At 36.4% G+C, this 17,777-nt stretch overlaps 3 protein-coding genes and 1 long non-coding RNA gene across 5 annotated transcripts; 2 read left to right on the forward strand and 2 right to left on the reverse strand.

Annotated features, from left to right (window-relative positions):
* Nucleotides 1-1,009: 1,009 nt before the first annotated feature.
* Nucleotides 1,010-2,160, forward strand: LOC117787555 (39S ribosomal protein L2, mitochondrial). The gene is made up of 2 exons (XM_034626102.1): nt 1,010-1,595; nt 1,650-2,160. The coding sequence occupies exons 1-2, from the start codon at nt 1,121-1,123 to the stop codon at nt 2,066-2,068; spliced, it is 894 nt and encodes a 297-aa protein (XP_034481993.1). The 5' UTR covers nt 1,010-1,120; the 3' UTR covers nt 2,069-2,160.
* On the reverse strand, nt 2,091-3,252 carry LOC117787554 (ubiquitin fusion degradation protein 1 homolog). The gene is made up of 2 exons (XM_034626101.1): nt 3,032-3,252; nt 2,091-2,971 (listed from the first exon to the last, which is right to left on the reverse strand). Exons 1-2 carry the CDS (start codon nt 3,159-3,161, stop codon nt 2,160-2,162), a joined length of 942 nt encoding a protein of 313 aa, XP_034481992.1. The 5' UTR covers nt 3,162-3,252; the 3' UTR covers nt 2,091-2,159.
* A 1,269-nt stretch (nt 3,253-4,521) lies between these two features.
* LOC117787148 (sodium-dependent phosphate transporter 1) lies at nt 4,522-17,604 on the forward strand. 2 transcript variants are annotated; one of them, XM_034625590.1, is made up of 7 exons: nt 4,522-4,613; nt 13,350-13,402; nt 13,464-14,459; nt 14,778-15,203; nt 15,267-15,437; nt 15,542-16,412; nt 16,725-17,604. In XM_034625590.1, exons 3-7 carry the CDS (start codon nt 14,267-14,269, stop codon nt 17,101-17,103), a joined length of 2,040 nt encoding a protein of 679 aa, XP_034481481.1. In that variant the 5' UTR covers nt 4,522-4,613; nt 13,350-13,402; nt 13,464-14,266; the 3' UTR covers nt 17,104-17,604. The 2 variants fall into 2 exon arrangements, with proteins under 2 accessions (XP_034481481.1, XP_034481482.1); XM_034625591.1 differs by having other exon boundaries at nt 4,535-4,617.
* On the reverse strand, nt 8,763-9,058 carry LOC117787150. Its single transcript, XR_004617672.1, has 2 exons — nt 8,933-9,058; nt 8,763-8,874 (listed from the first exon to the last, which is right to left on the reverse strand). It is a non-coding gene; the product is annotated as an uncharacterized LOC117787150 (long non-coding RNA).
* Nucleotides 17,605-17,777: the final 173 nt, after the last annotated feature.

Raw genomic sequence — 17,777 nt, forward strand, 5'->3', positions numbered from 1 at the left:
TAAGTATCTTATTTTAATCTTTTCTTAATGTAAAAGTTAGAATTTTGAAAGTTTTCGCAGAATTTTTGATTTAGTTATATCGGTTTTCTGATATTTGTTTTAATATTAAATTATACAACTAGCTGAAAATGTATTTAAAAGGGCCAGATTTCCGAACGACGTGATGATAATGAAGAAGCATACGCACTGCATCCCTGGTGCAGGCCCATTTAGTTTATACATATTTTGTCCCATGCCAATTGAAGCTGGTTGGCAGCACTGCATGGTTTATACGCGCACAATTTAAATAGAAAATTAGACTGTTAATATAATAATAAAATGAAAGTGATATTATTTATTGCATATTACTATTCGATACCATTCCGAGTAACAAAAAAGTCTATTTAAATAAAGACCTAAAGGTGGCCATGGTCCTTTTCCTGTGTCGCCGTCTGCTTGCGAAACATAAAAACGCCACCTATTAATTTTAATTCAGTTGTAAAGTATATTTAAATTTTAAATAATGCAAATTGCAAAGGGCAATAACTTTGCAATAAATTAACAATTTATGAAAATTTATAATTTAAAATTATATAAAATTAAGGAAAACATTTGTATGAAGGTTTGAAGCTCGTCACCTTAAGGGGAGAGAAGTTAGAAGTTTAAATCTAAAAAACTAAATATATAAAAGAGACAGAATTCTCACAAAAATTCGGAAATAATTTTAAAAATTCCATCACTAATAACCTACAGAGAAGTCATTTCATACAACGAAAGTGTATCCTCTATCTTCAATATTAAGAAAAATTCGCAGAAAGGTGATGACTTTTCTTCGATACGACCAATTTTGCAATTTGATTGAAGTGGTATATGTTGCCAGATCGGAAAATTTTGCAGGCTGGCAGCCTTTGGACCGGGTGGCAGTCTTCCACACCAACTAGCAATTTTAAAAATTTTTTAGCAAACGAACTTTGAGAATAGCTGGAACTAGCTATAAAATAGCTAAGTTGGCAACACTACGTACCGCTCACAGCTGTTGTTAACAGTGAATATTGAGTCTGTTAGCCGTATGTTTTGTAACAATTTTGCATGAGTTTTCGAGTTCTTGTCGCAAGGAAATTGAAGGGATTTTTCTGTGAAAATGCAAAGTTTAACACGCCTACTCTCCAACTGCACATTGACGCTGCAGCCGCAACAACGTGGCGCAGTTTCCGCAGCACTCCAGCAGCTGCGCACCAAAACAAAATATGTTGAGAAACCGAAACCGGGAGCAGGTCAACAATTCCGGCGTATTGTGCACTTTCCCGACCAGTATACGGTGGAGCCGCTAAAAATTACACATCTTGCTGGCCGAGATCCAGTCACAGGCCGCATGGTGGCCAAGGGAATTGGCGGTGGCATTAAACAGCAATATCGCTGGATCAAATGGGTACGCGATGGACCCCGACAGGGGGCGCCACAAGAGGAGCGTGTCGTGGAGCTGCTGCGTGATGGCTGTCGCACGGCAAAGGTGGCACTGGTCGCCGTCGGGGACGAACTCAAGTATATACTGGCCACAGAGAATATGAAAGAGGGTGACATACTGAAAACCTCACGCGTTATTCCACGTATACCAGGTGAGTCTAAAATCTGTAAATTGATTGTAATTCTAACCCTTCTGTCTTCCTCAGTGCGTCCCAATGAGGGCGATGCTTATCCACTGGGTGCTCTGCCCGTGGGCACGCGTATTCACTGCCTGGAAAAGAATCCCGGACAGCTTTGCCATCTGATCCATGCGGCGGGCACCTTTGGCACCATTCTACGTAAATTTGATGACAAGGTTGTAGTGCAGCTGCCATCGAAGCGGGAGTTTGCATTCGATCGCATCTGCATGGCCACCGTCGGACGTCTGTCCAACATTGAGCACAACAAGGAACCCGTGGGCAGTGCCCAGCGTATGCGGGAGATGGGCAATCGGCCACGGTCCGGACTCTGGAAACGCAAGGAGGGCAAGCACGGACGCAAAATCCGCCGGTTGCCGCCCATGACGACAATAACGCCACCGCCTGCAGCCAAGGAACAGGAGATTAAACTTACGCTTAATTTGTAAATGAAAATTTGTTATTCAGCTGTTTGTTTCCGATTATTTCTTCTATTTCCTATGAGCTGTGTGCAACATTAAACAACTAGGGATTTACATTCTATTTGCGTGTTTTCTTCATGGAGAATCCAGTGCCATGGAAGCTATCGGCATCGGAACCAGCCTCGCCAGTTGTTTCGCCATCATCCTGGGTTCGATCGCAAATGGGTTTAATGCTCCGATCGAAACGCAGCAGACCAAATTGGAAATCATAGTCGGGCACACCGCGTGGCAACACCTTCTTCAGCACCGGCGTCTCCATTTGACTTTCCTTCTTCTGCTTGCCATCGAGACGAACTCCGGATCCCTTGAAGGTCTCAACCACTTCCTCGAGAACAGTGCCATTATCGGCAGGCTCATTGCTACCAGCTGCTTGGCCACCTTGCTGCTTGGCCGGCTGTTGATCACTGTGCTCCTTGTAGCCCACAGGCGCCTCAAACTCCACGTTCATGTCGCACTCAATGATGGTCACCGCATTGCCGGGACGTGTCTCAAGCACACACAGCTCGTACACTTTCTTGTTGTACTTGATAGCAATGACGTCGCCCTTGGTCAGACAGGCAAAATTACGCAGCGCATTCTCCAGCACAGCCTTGGGATTTGTGATGTCCAGAAAATCGGTGCTATGCGGCTGGAACTTGGAGAACGTGGCCACTGGCAGCGAGACGCTTTCAATGTTTAGTATGTCGCCCTCCTCCAGCAGCAGATTGTCCATCATCCAGTACGGCAAATAGCATTTACCCTCATCCGCTACAAACTCCAAGACGCCAGCGTGCGAGGTGCGTGTCTTCTTCTTGTTGGTCAGCTTGAACAACATCGGATACTCGACGTTAAGACGAGTCAGCGAGTCCAGCGCGGATGGCGGCATGATAACTGCAAAATATAATTTACATTAATATGTTCGTGCATCACATATTTAATAGGTTTACCCACTTTTTCCGCCCTTCTCCACATCGGAGCGCTCGTTGCCCGGTAGCATAGAAACTGAGAAACATTTGTAGGCGGCCTGAAAGTTACGTCCGCCGTCTGGAAACATCATGTTGAAGCCACTGAAGTGGAACATTGCGACTTAGTTTGCTGTGCCACACACAACTAGTAAATTTGATTAAATTTTCAACTTTTTGTAATGTCACGATTGGCTTTTGTTTTGATTTACAAATGTAGAGCTGCCAACTTTTTTTTTTATATCATGTCATCATTTCGCAGAAAAAAACGGGATGGCAGGCTCGGTTCTTGTTAAATTCTCCATTTCCATATTTTGATAAAATTGCAAAATGCGCAAATTTTGATTTTTTCTTAGAACTTCTGATAATTTTTTAGAATTAAAGTTAAACTTTCTCTCCCCGAGAATCATTCGCCTTCATTTCATCTAACTTCGAATTTCATTGGCCTTGTCATAATTGTTTTTATTGCTTTATTTTAACAATTTTATGCTAAATTTCTTAATTACGCGCGCGAGAGCTGCCAGACGTCAAACTATCGGTATTTTCCTCTAAGAAGTTGCCAGCTCTGATTCAAATTAATTTAAATTGAAAATTACACAATGCAACAGCTTTGCAATAAATAAATAAGTAAATGAAAATTTAAAATACAAAATTAAATAAAATAAAGTTGTAAATTTTAATGAAGGTTTGAAGCTCGTGACCCCACGGGGAGAAAAGTTACAATTTAAAATAAAAAATGATATCAAAAAATCGACAAAATTCTAACAAAAACTCTGCAAAAAATTAAAATTCTATCTTCAATATTTAGAAAAATTACAATTTAGGTGAATTTTCGTAGGTGCATCTAAATTTTTTTTTTGATTAAATTAGAACAAGTTGCCAGATGAAGTAATTTTGTAGTTGCACCACTTTGAACAGTGGCTCACAATAGAATTGGGATTTCTAGTTCAAAGTGCTGAATAAGTTAAATCACTCATATTTCAGTCGCGAGCTAAATAAGTCATTTAGTTCATTATTCAGTTGGTCAGTTGTCAAGAACGAAGATAAATAGGTCATTCTGATCAGTTGGTCAGTTGTTTATAAACGTCGAGATCGGTCAATTTGTTTAACTGAGATAATTTCACAACAGTTCCTTTATTGAAAAAAATATTTAAAGCTTATAATTAGAAAACAAAATAAATGCTTGTTAGTTTTGGGATACATAAAATTAAACCGACTTTGCAATATATGCAAAATTGCAAAGAGAACTGCGCTTTCTTTTAGACATTTTAATAGAAAAAATGTTATTCTAAAACTCAATTGATTTTTCGAATTTCAATGACTCCAGTGCTAAAAAAAAAAAATTTTTTTACATGCAACGGACCCGCTGACAAAAAATGAACTATATAGTTCATGAAAGACTGAATAAGTTCACTCGTTCATTTCAATGACCCGTTCATTTGAACTTTTTCAGATCGAAACGACCCAACTCTAGTTCACAAGCAAGCCGGTGGTCGAGCTGTGCGCGCGCTTTCATTACGCTTCAAGTTTTCATCAAATAAATTGTGATTTAAAACAGTGCTGCTATTCAAGTGAGTAGGTGAAAAAACAGTAAACAACTATTAACTTCAATTGCAAATGCTCCAATAAAACATAAATTTTCCAAGGGTCCTCTGACTGCTCTCTAGAAGTTTTCAATAAGTGTACGTTACGTGTGTGTGTACATGTGGGTGGGTGTATGTGAATACTTCTCTATGTATCCTTGCGAAGTCCTGCTGGCGCCGCGTGTTTTTTTTTTATCAGTCCGCGTGTCCGCGTGGCTGTATTTGCGTTTGTGTGTGAGTGTCTTGGAGTCTGCGTGTATGTGTGTGTGTTTATATACACATTTGCCAATATTTTTCAGGCGTCGAAATTGTTTTAAACCTATTTCGCAAACAACAACAATTGCATTTTGTTTGTCTAGAAAAATCAATATTTTATAGCAATTGATAGGCGCAAGACCAAACAGGCATGTCACTTGTGTATTTCGACAGAAAATTATATTAAATACTCGGCTGGTACAGTTCTGAATAAGTGAAGTACTTTCAGACGACATTCATACAAAAGGATAACAGTTTGACATGCGCTGTTGCCAATGTGCAGCTGTTTTCAAGTTTGTTGTTGTTGTCAGTTCATTGTTGCGCCGCAGCTGATGTACTGTCTCTGTCCTGCTCTAGCTATTTCCAGCTCTTTCACATTTGCACGTGCCAAACAAGGCAAACGAATTTCATTAGACTGCTCAATTTGTTGGTCATCCCTGGACCCTCCTTAACCCCACTCCCCTTGCAATCCGTGATTCACTAGCGCCTCTCAGTCTCTGAGCTTTTTCTCATCCAATTGTGAAATGTTCTTATTGGAAGTTTAAACATGAAAAACTGATCAAATAAAGCATCAGCAACTTTGGCGGTATTTTATCGCAAGAGAACTATAAAAAGCACAAGAAAATGCTAAAACAAAAAAACGAAAATAAGTATAATAGGTATTTAAAATAGCTGACGACTGAAGCAACCGCATTCAAAGTGTAAGCGGGATGCTGATACACAGTGGCACTCAAACTGTATGGGTTAGTTTCATACAAACACACTCACACACACACACACACACACATTAGACATACATAATTCAAATTTATTTCCTTGCGCTTACGTCAACTAGGAATCTGTGTGTGTGTGTGCGTGTGTGTATTATTTGCTCAATTGCAAACAAGCAATAATTTCTGCACGTACTTATGATATCATGAGTAAACAAAACGAATGCCAATGGCAGGAGATGAAGAAATGGCAAAAAGAAGCAATCGCCGGAAGTTTGCTAATAAATGTTAATACTATTTCCATTGCAGCCAAAGTACAGTCTTCAATTCTTCTGCCCTCTTCCTACCCTTACCCTTCAAGTGCCCCTTTTCTTATCGATTGCTTTGGTCTCGTTTTGCACCTAACGGATAATGCCTTGGATCTATCTGGATATTGCTGGCTCATCTAGAAATTCTTTTATTCTCATTTCATATTACGTTCCTTACTTGCTTCTTCTTTTGCTCCACCTTCGCTTTCGCTGTTGCCAGGCTGCTGCCCTGTATCCCTTTTCCTCTCGCTCACTCGCTCTCTTTCTATCCCTCTGTATATTAGTTATGTATGTAGAAAAGCCCAATAAGAACTTTCCGCTTTTTCTCTTGCTAAAAATATTTCAAAATGTTGTTATTGTTCATATCTGTTAACGCCGCACAGTAAAAACAACAAATAGAGAATAAATTAATTAATTTCGGCGTGCTAAAATTACTTTTCTTAACTCTTTGATAATGTTACTTGATTTTTATTAAATAAGTTCAATTTGTATAGCATTAACATTATAACAGACTTTAGTGCTTATATTAGTTTAATTATAATTTTTGAATATTTTTTGTATGTTTCAATTATATTAAAACCGATGAATAGATCCATAAATCTATAAATTTCACTTAAAATTTAATAGTTATATTGTTGTAACTAGCTTTTGGTCTTTGTAAAAAATTTAAAATGAAATAGTTCCATAGAATATTTCATTCATATTTCATATAAAGCTTTTTATATTTTCACTTTACTTTTATAAGTAATTTGGCATCGATCAATGTATAGTTTAATTATTTAAATAGTTTTTTATTTGAAAACTTAATTTATAGCTTATAATTTCAGATATTGCCTGATAATTAATAATATTTTTGCAAAAGCGTTTCTCAACCACTTTCGATTCTAGATGAAGTATTATATTAAGTTTCCTGATGAATAAATCATTCAATCGACTCTCTACTGTAGACACTTTATGTACAGCTATTGTCAGTTTTTATACCCGTTAGTTAAATAATAAGTAAAAGGGTATATTGTGTTCGTTGGAATGTATGCAACAGGGAGAGGGAGGCATCTCCGAACCCATAAAGTATATATATTCTTGATAAGCATCATCAGCCGAGTCGATATAGCCATGTGTGTCTGTCCGTCAGTGTGAACGCCTAGATCTCAGCGACTATTAGAGATAGAGTAACCAAATTTCGCACATATATTTCTATAGACCCCACGCAAATCAAGTTTCTTTCAAATTTAAGACACTCCACTTTCAGCCCCCGTAAATCGCGAAAAACCACCACACCCACAGTTTTTAAGATAATACAGTTTTTATAAAGAATAACGTTATCTAATATCTGAAAAATAGAACGGCAATAGCTAAACTAAGTTATAAATAAAGTTATTATTTTAATATAATCACCTAAAAGTATGCAATAGTTTTTATTAGGTAGGAATTTCTTTAAAGTACTTGAATATATATTGAAATAAGTAACGGGTATCCTATGGTCGGGATCTGGACTATAGTTTGTTGTTTTAAGCTAGTAAAATGATCTATTAGACAAACAAAATTCTATGTTAAATTTGATTAATTACTCAATAAATATGTATTATGGGAATATTATTATTTATTTACTTAATTGCTGTCTTCGCTGTCTTTGTTGATGTTGCTGTTGTTGCACTCTATATTGCACGTGTTTGTTAATCACCAGCAACAAATTGACAGTTGGTCAGACTCTTGGGGTGTCCATTTAACCCGTTTTGATTAAAAAGGTTTCGCAAAACCACCCACATGACCTTGAACTTGCTACTTTGAACCACCAACCACCAGTAAAAAAAGATACATATAGAAGAAAAATGGAAACATGTTTAATATATAGGGGTTATTTTGTGATTCTTGAGCCGGTTCTTTGCCGGATTACTCAACTTCTTGCAAAGATTTGTTCTTGTTGGTTTGCGGCAAATAAAATCAATATACTAGAGTTAAATGCAATTTTGAGTTGGCATTGTCAAGGTTGCCTCTGACGGTAACTATAAAACTGCTGCCTCTGTCAAGCCTCTCTAGAGTTTATTTTCCTCATCTCTTTATATACCCTGTTTTAAAATAAATTTATCTAATTTGTATCTAATTAAAAAAATATATTACTATAGGATATCCTAGAGTCGGATAAGTCTGCATAGAATTGTTGTTAAAAAGTCGTTCATATTTATTGTGTAACTTGTATTTGCTTTATACTCATTTTTTTCGGATACAGGGTATCGCAAAGACAAGCATTAAGTGTGTTAAACTGGCAGTGGTGACGTCATGCATTTGCCCACCCGTGGCGTAAGAAGAGGGCGGTTTAGGAGCTGTTGCGAAATGGCACAGCTGAAATAGTTTGAGGTGTACTGCAATGCATGCCAAACCTGCAAATGTTGCGTGCTGTGTGTTGAGTTTATTTTTAGTTGAACGATTCAAAATACGACATAATTATTTAGAACTTTGATAATGTGGGGCTAGAGGGGAAATGTTGCAAAGTGGAAATGGGGAGAAGGCGCCCGCCCGGCACTTATGGAAAATTTGCGACCATATGTCGAAGTGACGTGAAGAGTTGTTGCGACCTTGAAGAGCCACAGCCATTGTCCTATGTCCTAGTTACTATTCTTGCCCCCTTAACCCTCATTTCACATGTGTGTGATATTGTGTTTACTTATAGTTCCCTTTTGTTGTCCCATTGTTTATTGTTTCCGCCCGTTAAAGATATCAAATTCATAGGGTCTCATATATAATCAATTTATTTTGTGAATGGTTTATTAGGTTTATTTTATGAAATTGTTGCAGAAAAAAATAAAAACGTTTACAAATGAAAAAAAAAAAGAATTGAAAGCTTAAATGCTCTTGACGATAATATTATCAAAATCAAGATTTTTTTTTTAATATTTCAATTTAAATATTTTTCTCGGATTTAGCATCTGCCACCCCAACCAAAACCCAAATCTAAGCGGCACCATTTATTGTCTTGACCTGGAAAGAGTATATAAAGTTTTATAAAATCGTTAGCTCAATACAAAGTGTACATTACCATGGGGTGGATTGGAGTATACAGGTGGAGCTTGTGACTGTGACATGTTTATAAGTGCCAATAGAAGCATTCCAATTGATAGACAGAACTTCATTTTGATATGGATTTTTACAATATAGTTTTTTTTTGTAAATTGATACGGAGACCCGATTGCTTTTATACCTTTTTAATTGTCGTTTTTAATTAGCGTTGCAATTGTATTGGATGCGGCGATTAGGTTTTGTAATCCAATAAGATATTTGCATTAGTTCGAGTTAAGAATTGTGATTTCTTTGCTTTTTAAGTGAAATATTAAGTTTGAAAGAATCGTATTACGTATTCAATCTATTATCAAGATATCTTCTGTAAATTCTTTAATTTTTTTTAGCAAAAATTTAGAATATGTAGATCGAATAAGAATACTATATCTTAGCATGTGCCAGCCCCATTTTATTGTTAGGGTTTTTTTTATAGTAATTGTACATTTATTCAAATTTGTATGCAAGTGATCTAACAATTTAACTAATCATATATAACAAACAAACGTTAACAATTACAATGAACATTTCACTATGGGTAAAAAGCCCGATATTTTGACATAAACTCTAAATGTAAGGCTTGAAATTTGGCATGGACCTTAGTTAGACTAATGTAAAATTTCCTTTTTTTTTTTATTAGGACCACGCTTTCACCTTACTTCCTCCCAATCCTACTATGAAGAAAAGTGTAGTATATTTACAAAAAATCCAAATAAAAAGATACTTAGCATAAACATTAGTTAGACCCAAGTGGACCTTGAGATTTTTGTTTGTTTTTTAGTTAGTGTACGTCTGCAACATGTGGTTTTTCAAAAGGGACAAAAACGGGCAAAAGTTATAAATGACATCTGCTTCTAGATGGTTTAGTTTAAATCCTTTCAACAAAACTCTTGTGGTGCATTGTGATGTACAAAAGTAATACTCCACAGAACATGAACAAATTTTTTTGTTTTGAGCTAATAATACACGTGAACAACATCGTGGAGAATTTCACAATTAAACAGAAATACTTAAAATTTCTTTTAATAACTTATTTATTATACCTTGATTAACATTTTTTATATTTAAACCTTTTTTGCTGTCAACAAAATAAACACAATTCGCACTGCAAGTTGCAAGGAATTAGCAACTCAAAATCAGCTGTCTTTGATCGAGCCTCAAACAGTGAGGGTAGACCCGAAAAACCTACAAAAATTATTTTTGTTCTGTCCTGATTAACTTTACTGCTAATAGTTGTTCTTTTTTAATTTTTGAATATTTTTTTTATTTATATTTCAATTAAATGAAACCAATGAATATATCTATAAATCTATAAATTTTATGTAAAATAATTCACCATAAGTATTAAATACAAAATTTCGTTCAAAAGTTAATAGTTAATAGTTTAAAGTTATAGCTACTATTTTTAGATACTGGCTGATAATTAATAATATTTTTGCAAAAGCGTTTCTCAACCACTTACGATTCAAAATAAAGTATTATATTAAGTTTCTTGATGAATAAACCATGCAATCGACTCTCTACTGTAGGCACTTAATGTACAGTTATTGTCAGCTTTATTAGCTAGTAAAATGATCTTTTAGACAAACAAAATTCTATGTTAAATTTGATCAATTACTCAATAAATACGTATATTTTTTTATTTATTCACTTTGAACCTTTACACGATGCTCGCTTGTAAATTTCCACTTAATTGCTGTCTTTGCTGTCTTTGTTGATGTTGCTGTTGTTGTACTCTATGTTGCACGTGTTTGTTAATTACTTTGTTATTACGTCGACACATACATGAAAGCATTTCCAATTCCATGCTATTGATTTGAATGGAAGTGACGCTTCAATGCTCACAGTTTGAGCACCAGCAACAAATTGACAGTTGGTCAGACACTGGGGGTGTTAGTAAACCTGTTTTGATTAAAAAGGTTTCGCAAAACCACCCACTTGACCTTGAACTTGCCACTTGCAACCACCAAGCGAAGCTACAGAAACCACCCCAGTAATAAATAAATAAATAAATAAAAATGTAAGATGGAAGCAAGTTTTTTATAAAGGGGGTTACTATGGGATTTTTGAGGCGGCTCTTCGCCGTCTTACCAAACTTCTTGCAATGATTTGTTCTTGTTCGTTTGCGGCAAATAAAATCAATATACTAGAATTAAATGCAATTTTGAGTTGGCATTGTCAAGGTTGCCTCTGGCGGTAACTATAAAACTGATGCCTCTGTCAAGCCTCTCTAGAGTTCAGTCCCTACCCCATCCCACCCAAATAAGACATGCAAGTGCGTATTTCATTTGCATTTTCATGTGTCATAACTGTTATTAAATAGGCACAGTTACCCTGTAAATACTAAAGAGCTGCACAAAATATTTTGAAATTCTACTTCACTACTGTACAGTACTTCCAGACACTTTATTCTAGTGTAGCTTTGACAGCAATGTTATATGCTCTAATATTTTGTTTTGAAATAGAACAAGCACAACAGAATATGAAAATTCTCATTACAGTGCTTTACAGTGCTTAAGTTCTATTGGGAAGTAAAATTTCAAAACAAAACATGTTGGTATATTAAAAAAACCGTAAATTTTCGAGTGTACAGTTTTTTGGAGCCCTCTCTTTCTGTAGATTCACAGTAAGTGATATTGTGGCAAATTAAAGAAGTTATGGATGTCTTAGATGTCTAAATACGTTAACTTTGTAATAAATTCATATGTATAAAGAAGAATAGAAAATGAGCATAGTTTATTTTTTGGAAAGTGTTAATGACTTTTTTTAATACAAAATCTAATTTACTTTGCTTAACATTTTAAATGGTCATTGCCACACTGTGCCTAAGGCAAACTGACTAATGTGAGTGCAACAAATACTCAAATGTTTATTTATGTTTGATTGAAACGCCATTATTTACGATTTTTTTTTATTTTCCTCAATTCAATGTGTTTACCTTGTATTGAAATAAGTTTAAAGTTATCTATTTGTATCTATTTAAAAAAATATATGATTTAATAGGATACCCTTAAGTCGGATAGGTCTGTATAGAATTATTGTTAAAAAGTCGTTAATATTTATTGTGTAACTTGTATTTGCTTAATACTAATTTTTTTCGGATGCAGGGTATAGGTAAGACAAGCATTAAGTGTGTAAATCTGGCAGTGGTGACGCCATGCATTTGCCCACCCGTGGCGTAGGAAGAGGGAGGTTTAGGAGCTGTTGCGAAATGGCACAGCTGAAATAGTTTGAGGTGTACTGCAATGGATGCCAAACCTGCAAATGTTGCGTGCTGTGTGTTGAGTTTATTTTTAGTTGAACGATTCAAAATACACCATAAATAGCACTATAATTATTTGGAACTTTGATAATATGGGGTAGAGGGAAATGTGGCAAAGTGGAACATTTGAAAATGTCAACGTAACGTGAAGCGTTGTTGCGACCTTGAAGGACCACAGCCATTGTCATAGTTGCTATTCTTGTCCCAATCCAAAATTATATAGTTTACTATAGTCCTGTCCCTGTGACATGTTTATAAGTGCCAATAGAATTATTCCAATTGATAGACGGAACTTCATTTTGATATGGATTTTTACAATATATTTGTTTTGTAAATTGATACGGAGACCCGATTGCTTTTATACCTTTTAAATTGTCGAGTTTAATTAGCGTTGCAATTGTATTGGATTAGGTTTTGTAATCCAATAAGAAAATTTCGTTAGTTCGAGTTAAGAATTGTAATTTCTTTGCTTATTAAGTGAAATAAAATTTTTGAAAGAATTTTATTACGTATCCAATCTATTATCAGGAAATCATCTGTAAATTCTTTAATTTTTAAAGCAAAAATGTTGAAATTGTAGATCGAATAAGAATACTATAGCATGTGTCAGCTCCATTTCATTGTCAAGGTTTCTGTTATAGCAATTGTACTATTATTAAAATTTGCATGCAAGCGATCTAACAATTTAACTAACTATATATAACAATAAACAAACGTTAACAATATCACTGAGCATTCAGCAATTACGAGCTTTATATCAATTGCCCATTTTTTTTCTTCCATTCAAACACGTGCTCAGTGGGGCGCAGTCTATAAAAAAGAAAACAAATGAAATTGCAACAATTTAAACAATATGCAATTTTTCAATTTTAGTTTTCAATTGAAAAGCGCACAAGGTTATAAGAAAAACAATGTCGGAACTGGTTCAAAGCAGATTCGTAGAGATTTGAGAATACATCGAACTGAAGCGTAACAGATTCTATCGAAATCTGCATTAATGGTAGTCAGGTGGAATGCTTATTAGGGTGTCTGATGTAAATTAGAGCACTTCAGTTATATATTTTGTATAAAAAAATGATCAAAACAACAAATATTTTGTTTAATAAACATAGATATTTTTTAAAAAATTTTTTTGCAGACATGGTGAATATCTCTCTGACGTGGAAACAATTATGCTGTCCTAAACGTCAGGTAATAATTATCTAAGCCTAAAACTCACTGAAAGCATAACATTTATTTATTTTATTTGCAGTTAATCAACTCAACAACCATCAGCTCCTATTCAACATAACAAGAAACTTTTGCGCAACAACAAAAAACACAACAACACTAACTCCACTAAATCAACAACAACAACATCCAGTCGAAGGCGACGATATAACTCGAACAACAACAACTGTAGCTTTGATTGGTCATCAAGGGATTAATAATTAGTTGGAGTTTGACGTTAGTCCAATCAGAAATCGAGAGCAGGAGAAAGCGATAAGCTTTTATTTATATTGATTACTAGTATAGTGTCCAGTTTTGCCTGTCTTTTGAGTTAGTTTTTAAATAATTTATTTGCATACTTTTAGGCTTGTAGCTGAGAGTGAAAGCTCAGCTTTACAGAGGGAGGCTCAATAATAACCCAAGGACTTTAAATCCGTGCGTGTGTGTGTGTCTGTCCGTGTGTATCCTCCCACAACGCGAGTGTACTTCAATTTTCATTATGAAAATTACAACAATGAAGTCTAAGCGCAAATATGGCTGTTTAGAGAATATTTGAAAAGAATTTTTCAATTATTAATAATTAAGATTATTTTCATATATCATTTATTATTGTAGTCTTGTATTTTTTTGTAATTTCTTTATTGCACAAACAAATCCCAATATTTATTTTTCCTTACATTCCCCATACACAAGAAATTTAAATACCAAATAGTTTGAGTTCAGTTCAGACAGTTAGAAAGCGTGTGAGAGTATAGTAAGGGTGTTTTTTTTTATATAAGTAAAAGTATTTAGTGGCGTTTAAAGTAACAACAAGAAAAACAACTGCTGTTAAAATAAAAATCAAGCATGGAGGCTTACTCGCCAGATTTGCTATGGATGGTCGTTATCGGCTTTCTTATTGCATTTGTTTTGGCCTTCGGCATTGGCGCTAATGATGTGGCCAACTCTTTCGGCACCAGCGTGGGATCCGGCGTTTTAACCATACGTCAGGCTTGCGTTTTGGCAACAATATGTGAAATTTCAGGCGCTGTTTTAATTGGTAACTAGAAAAAATCTTAAACTTTATGAAAATTAATTAAAACTTGAATTAGTCCTTTGGCAGTTAAAATCATTTATAAAATATTGCTCTTAAAACGGTTTTATATAAAAATATTGATAAAGTTCATTTTTTAGTTTAATTGGTAGCTTGAAAGTCATACTTTCATACTAATTGGGAACTTTTAAGTGGTTTAAAGCCAAAAGTTCCCTAGTTAATAACTCGATTAACCCAGTGCTTAGATAAATTTTCTGAAAAAGAATCTATTAAGTTGATCATGTTAAAATAGCTACTTATATCGGTTTAAATGCACTTTTACAGGCTACAAGGTGTCGGATACGATGCGCAAGGGAATACTCGAGGTGAGCCTATACGAGGGCTCTGAGGATGTGCTTATGTTGGGCTGTGTCTCGGCGTTGGCGAGCAGTGCCGCTTGGTTGCTGGTGGCCACATTTCTTAAGTTGCCCATATCGGGTACGCACAGTATTGTTGGATCTACAATTGGCTTCTCTCTGGTGGCACGTGGCGTACAGGGTCTTAAGTGGTCCACGCTGGGCACCATTGTCGGCTCGTGGTTCATTTCGCCAGTGATGAGCGGTGTGGTTAGCATTCTACTATTTTTGGCCATACGTCGGTTCATTTTGCGCGCTAAAGAGCCTCTTAAGGCCGGATTCCGTTCGCTGCCAATATTTTATGGAGCCACGTTCTTCATCAATGTTATTAGCGTGGTTCTTGATGGACCCAAGTGTAAGTAGGACTTGATATTGCTTAGGAATTCATTATTTAATAAAGTGATTATCTTTTCTAAAGTGCTTTATATGGATAACATACCCACTTGGATAGCGTTGACCGCCAGCGTGGGTCTGTCCCTGTTGGTGGCGCTGTTGACACAGTTGGTGGTGGTGCCGTTGCAGCGACGTTCAATTGCCAAAAAGCTCCGCGCTCAGAATCCCGTCAAGTTCAATTTCGAGGACTCTGTGGGTAAGTTCAGACAGCTGTCAGTGAGCTGTGAGCTGAGTGTTCATGGATTTAATGGTTCCTTATAGTTAGAACATCATTTAATCCCAGCTTCTTTTTACCCACAGAATCATCGCCATCTGGCAGCCCCAAGAAACAACGCCGTCCACTTTCGCTGGTCAGCGAGGGTAAACCATTGCCGGCTATTGCCGAAATCACCGAGCTGGTATCGCTCAGCGACAACTCTCCGAAGACCTTTAAGCTGGCTCCGTACGGCCTTGCCGCGAAGAATAATAATGCGCCTGGTGAGGATTATAAAATCAATCCCGAGCTCATTCGCAAGGCTGAGGATCTGTTGGGCAAGGCTAGCCTGGATAACACCGATCTTACCGTCACCAGTTTGAACTACATCGATGAGCAACAGCAGATGCAGCAACAGCAAAATCGCATTAAGCTCCAAGAATGTTTTAAGCGCGTCCAGTCGCCCAAAGAAGAGCACAAGCAGCCACAACAACAATTGGCCAGCGCAGCAGCTGTCAATCCAAATGCCACAACAAATAACAATCTGCAGGTGGTGGAAAGTGCCGGAAGTCTGGATCTAATGATCAGTTCAACATTGTCGCCCAACTCCAGTAAAGTGCCGCTTATCGAGAGCAAAGAGGCGCTCAATGAGCAGGAAGAGGAGTTTAAACGAGCTGCCGATCGACGTGCCAGCAGTGCCGAGGAAACCCAAGAGGTCTCAATGCTCTTCTCATTTCTGCAGATCCTTACGGCCACCTTTGGCAGCTTTGCACACGGTGGCAACGATGTGAGCAATGCAATTGGACCTCTCATCGCTCTCTATATGATCTATCGTGAGGGTTCGGTAATGCAGAAGGCGGAAAGTCCAATTTATATACTAATCTACGGTGGCGTTGGCATCTCTGTGGGTCTTTGGCTGTGGGGACGACGTGTTATTGAGACCATTGGCAATGATCTAACAAAGATCACCTCATCGACGTGAGTAGCCAAAATAAATAGCATTTAACTATTTATTTACTTAAAAATTGAATGCATTATGCATGTAATTGTAATGCTCTTAATTTACTGTGTATGTTTTATAAGATATAAAAGAAATTTAAACTTTTGGCATTTTCGAACTAAATAATAGCTAAAAAGATTCCATTTACTGATAATCTATTGTTTGCTTATATGTATGTAATTTAAATTTCATTTATTTTAGATAACATCCCAGTGTATCGACTTAATGCCAACTTAAGTTAAGGACAGTTTTATTAATAACTAATATTATTTTCTCTTATTGCTTTACAGTGGCTTCACAATTGAAATAGGCGCCGCCATCACCGTACTGCTGGCCAGCAAAATTGGTTTGCCCATTTCGACAACACACTGTAAAGTCGGTTCGGTGGTCTTTGTGGGGCACGTGAGTTCAGCGGGACGCAAGAAGCAGCAATTGCAGGAGGGAACTGAAACAACAGAAACAGAAACAGCAGCGGCAGCAGCAGCAAGAGCAGCAACAACAGCTGGACAGCCAAATGTGACACCAATGGAGGATGGCAGTGTTGATTGGCATTTGTTCCGGAACATTGCCTATGCCTGGATAGTCACTGTACCCGTAACCGCATTACTTAGTGCCGGCATGATGTACGTGCTCTGTGCTCTGGCTGTGGATGATATGGGTCAGGCCTAAGGCTCCATTCAATTATTAATTGTAAAAGCTAATTAATGTTTCGTAATTGTACAAGTTTGAAAACGCCATACTAAAAGACAAATGAATATCCTAAAAACAAAACGTAAGAAAAAAAAAGAACAAATTTAAACTTAACTAAATTACTCACATAACTAAGCAAAAAGTTGAGAAAAGATAAAGAAGCATTTTACTTAACGTCTAGAACGTCTGATCGTAACGGATATAATTGGTATTACTTAGATATTGTTTATTATATATGGATATTGTAAACAAAACCAACAAAGCACACACAGAAAAATTCCCTTTGTTTACCTTTGTTTTCGACCACAAAAAAGCAAGATCCTAAAGCTTAAAAATAATATGATGTCCAGTGCAATTGTTTATCACATACAAATGAACCAAATTTTATTCAAATTTCTTTAAACATTTTACATTTGATACAATATCAATGCAATAGAGCAAAACCTATGAATAAAATACAAACTACTACAAAAAAGCACACACAACTATGAGAACTTTACAAGTTTTTTGTCTTCTCACTTGCACGCACGACAGGAAGCTTTTCAGTTTTTAAAGTCACGACTTTGCGTTTAGAGCTTTTGAGCGCGCCCGAGTCTCACAACTGGAATGTAGACATGCAAATGATGTTCAGCGAGCTTTTACGCTCACACTTG

This window comes from Drosophila innubila (assembly GCF_004354385.1).
Source record: "Drosophila innubila isolate TH190305 chromosome 3L unlocalized genomic scaffold, UK_Dinn_1.0 0_D_3L, whole genome shotgun sequence".
NCBI lineage: Eukaryota > Metazoa > Arthropoda > Insecta > Diptera > Drosophilidae > Drosophila > Drosophila innubila.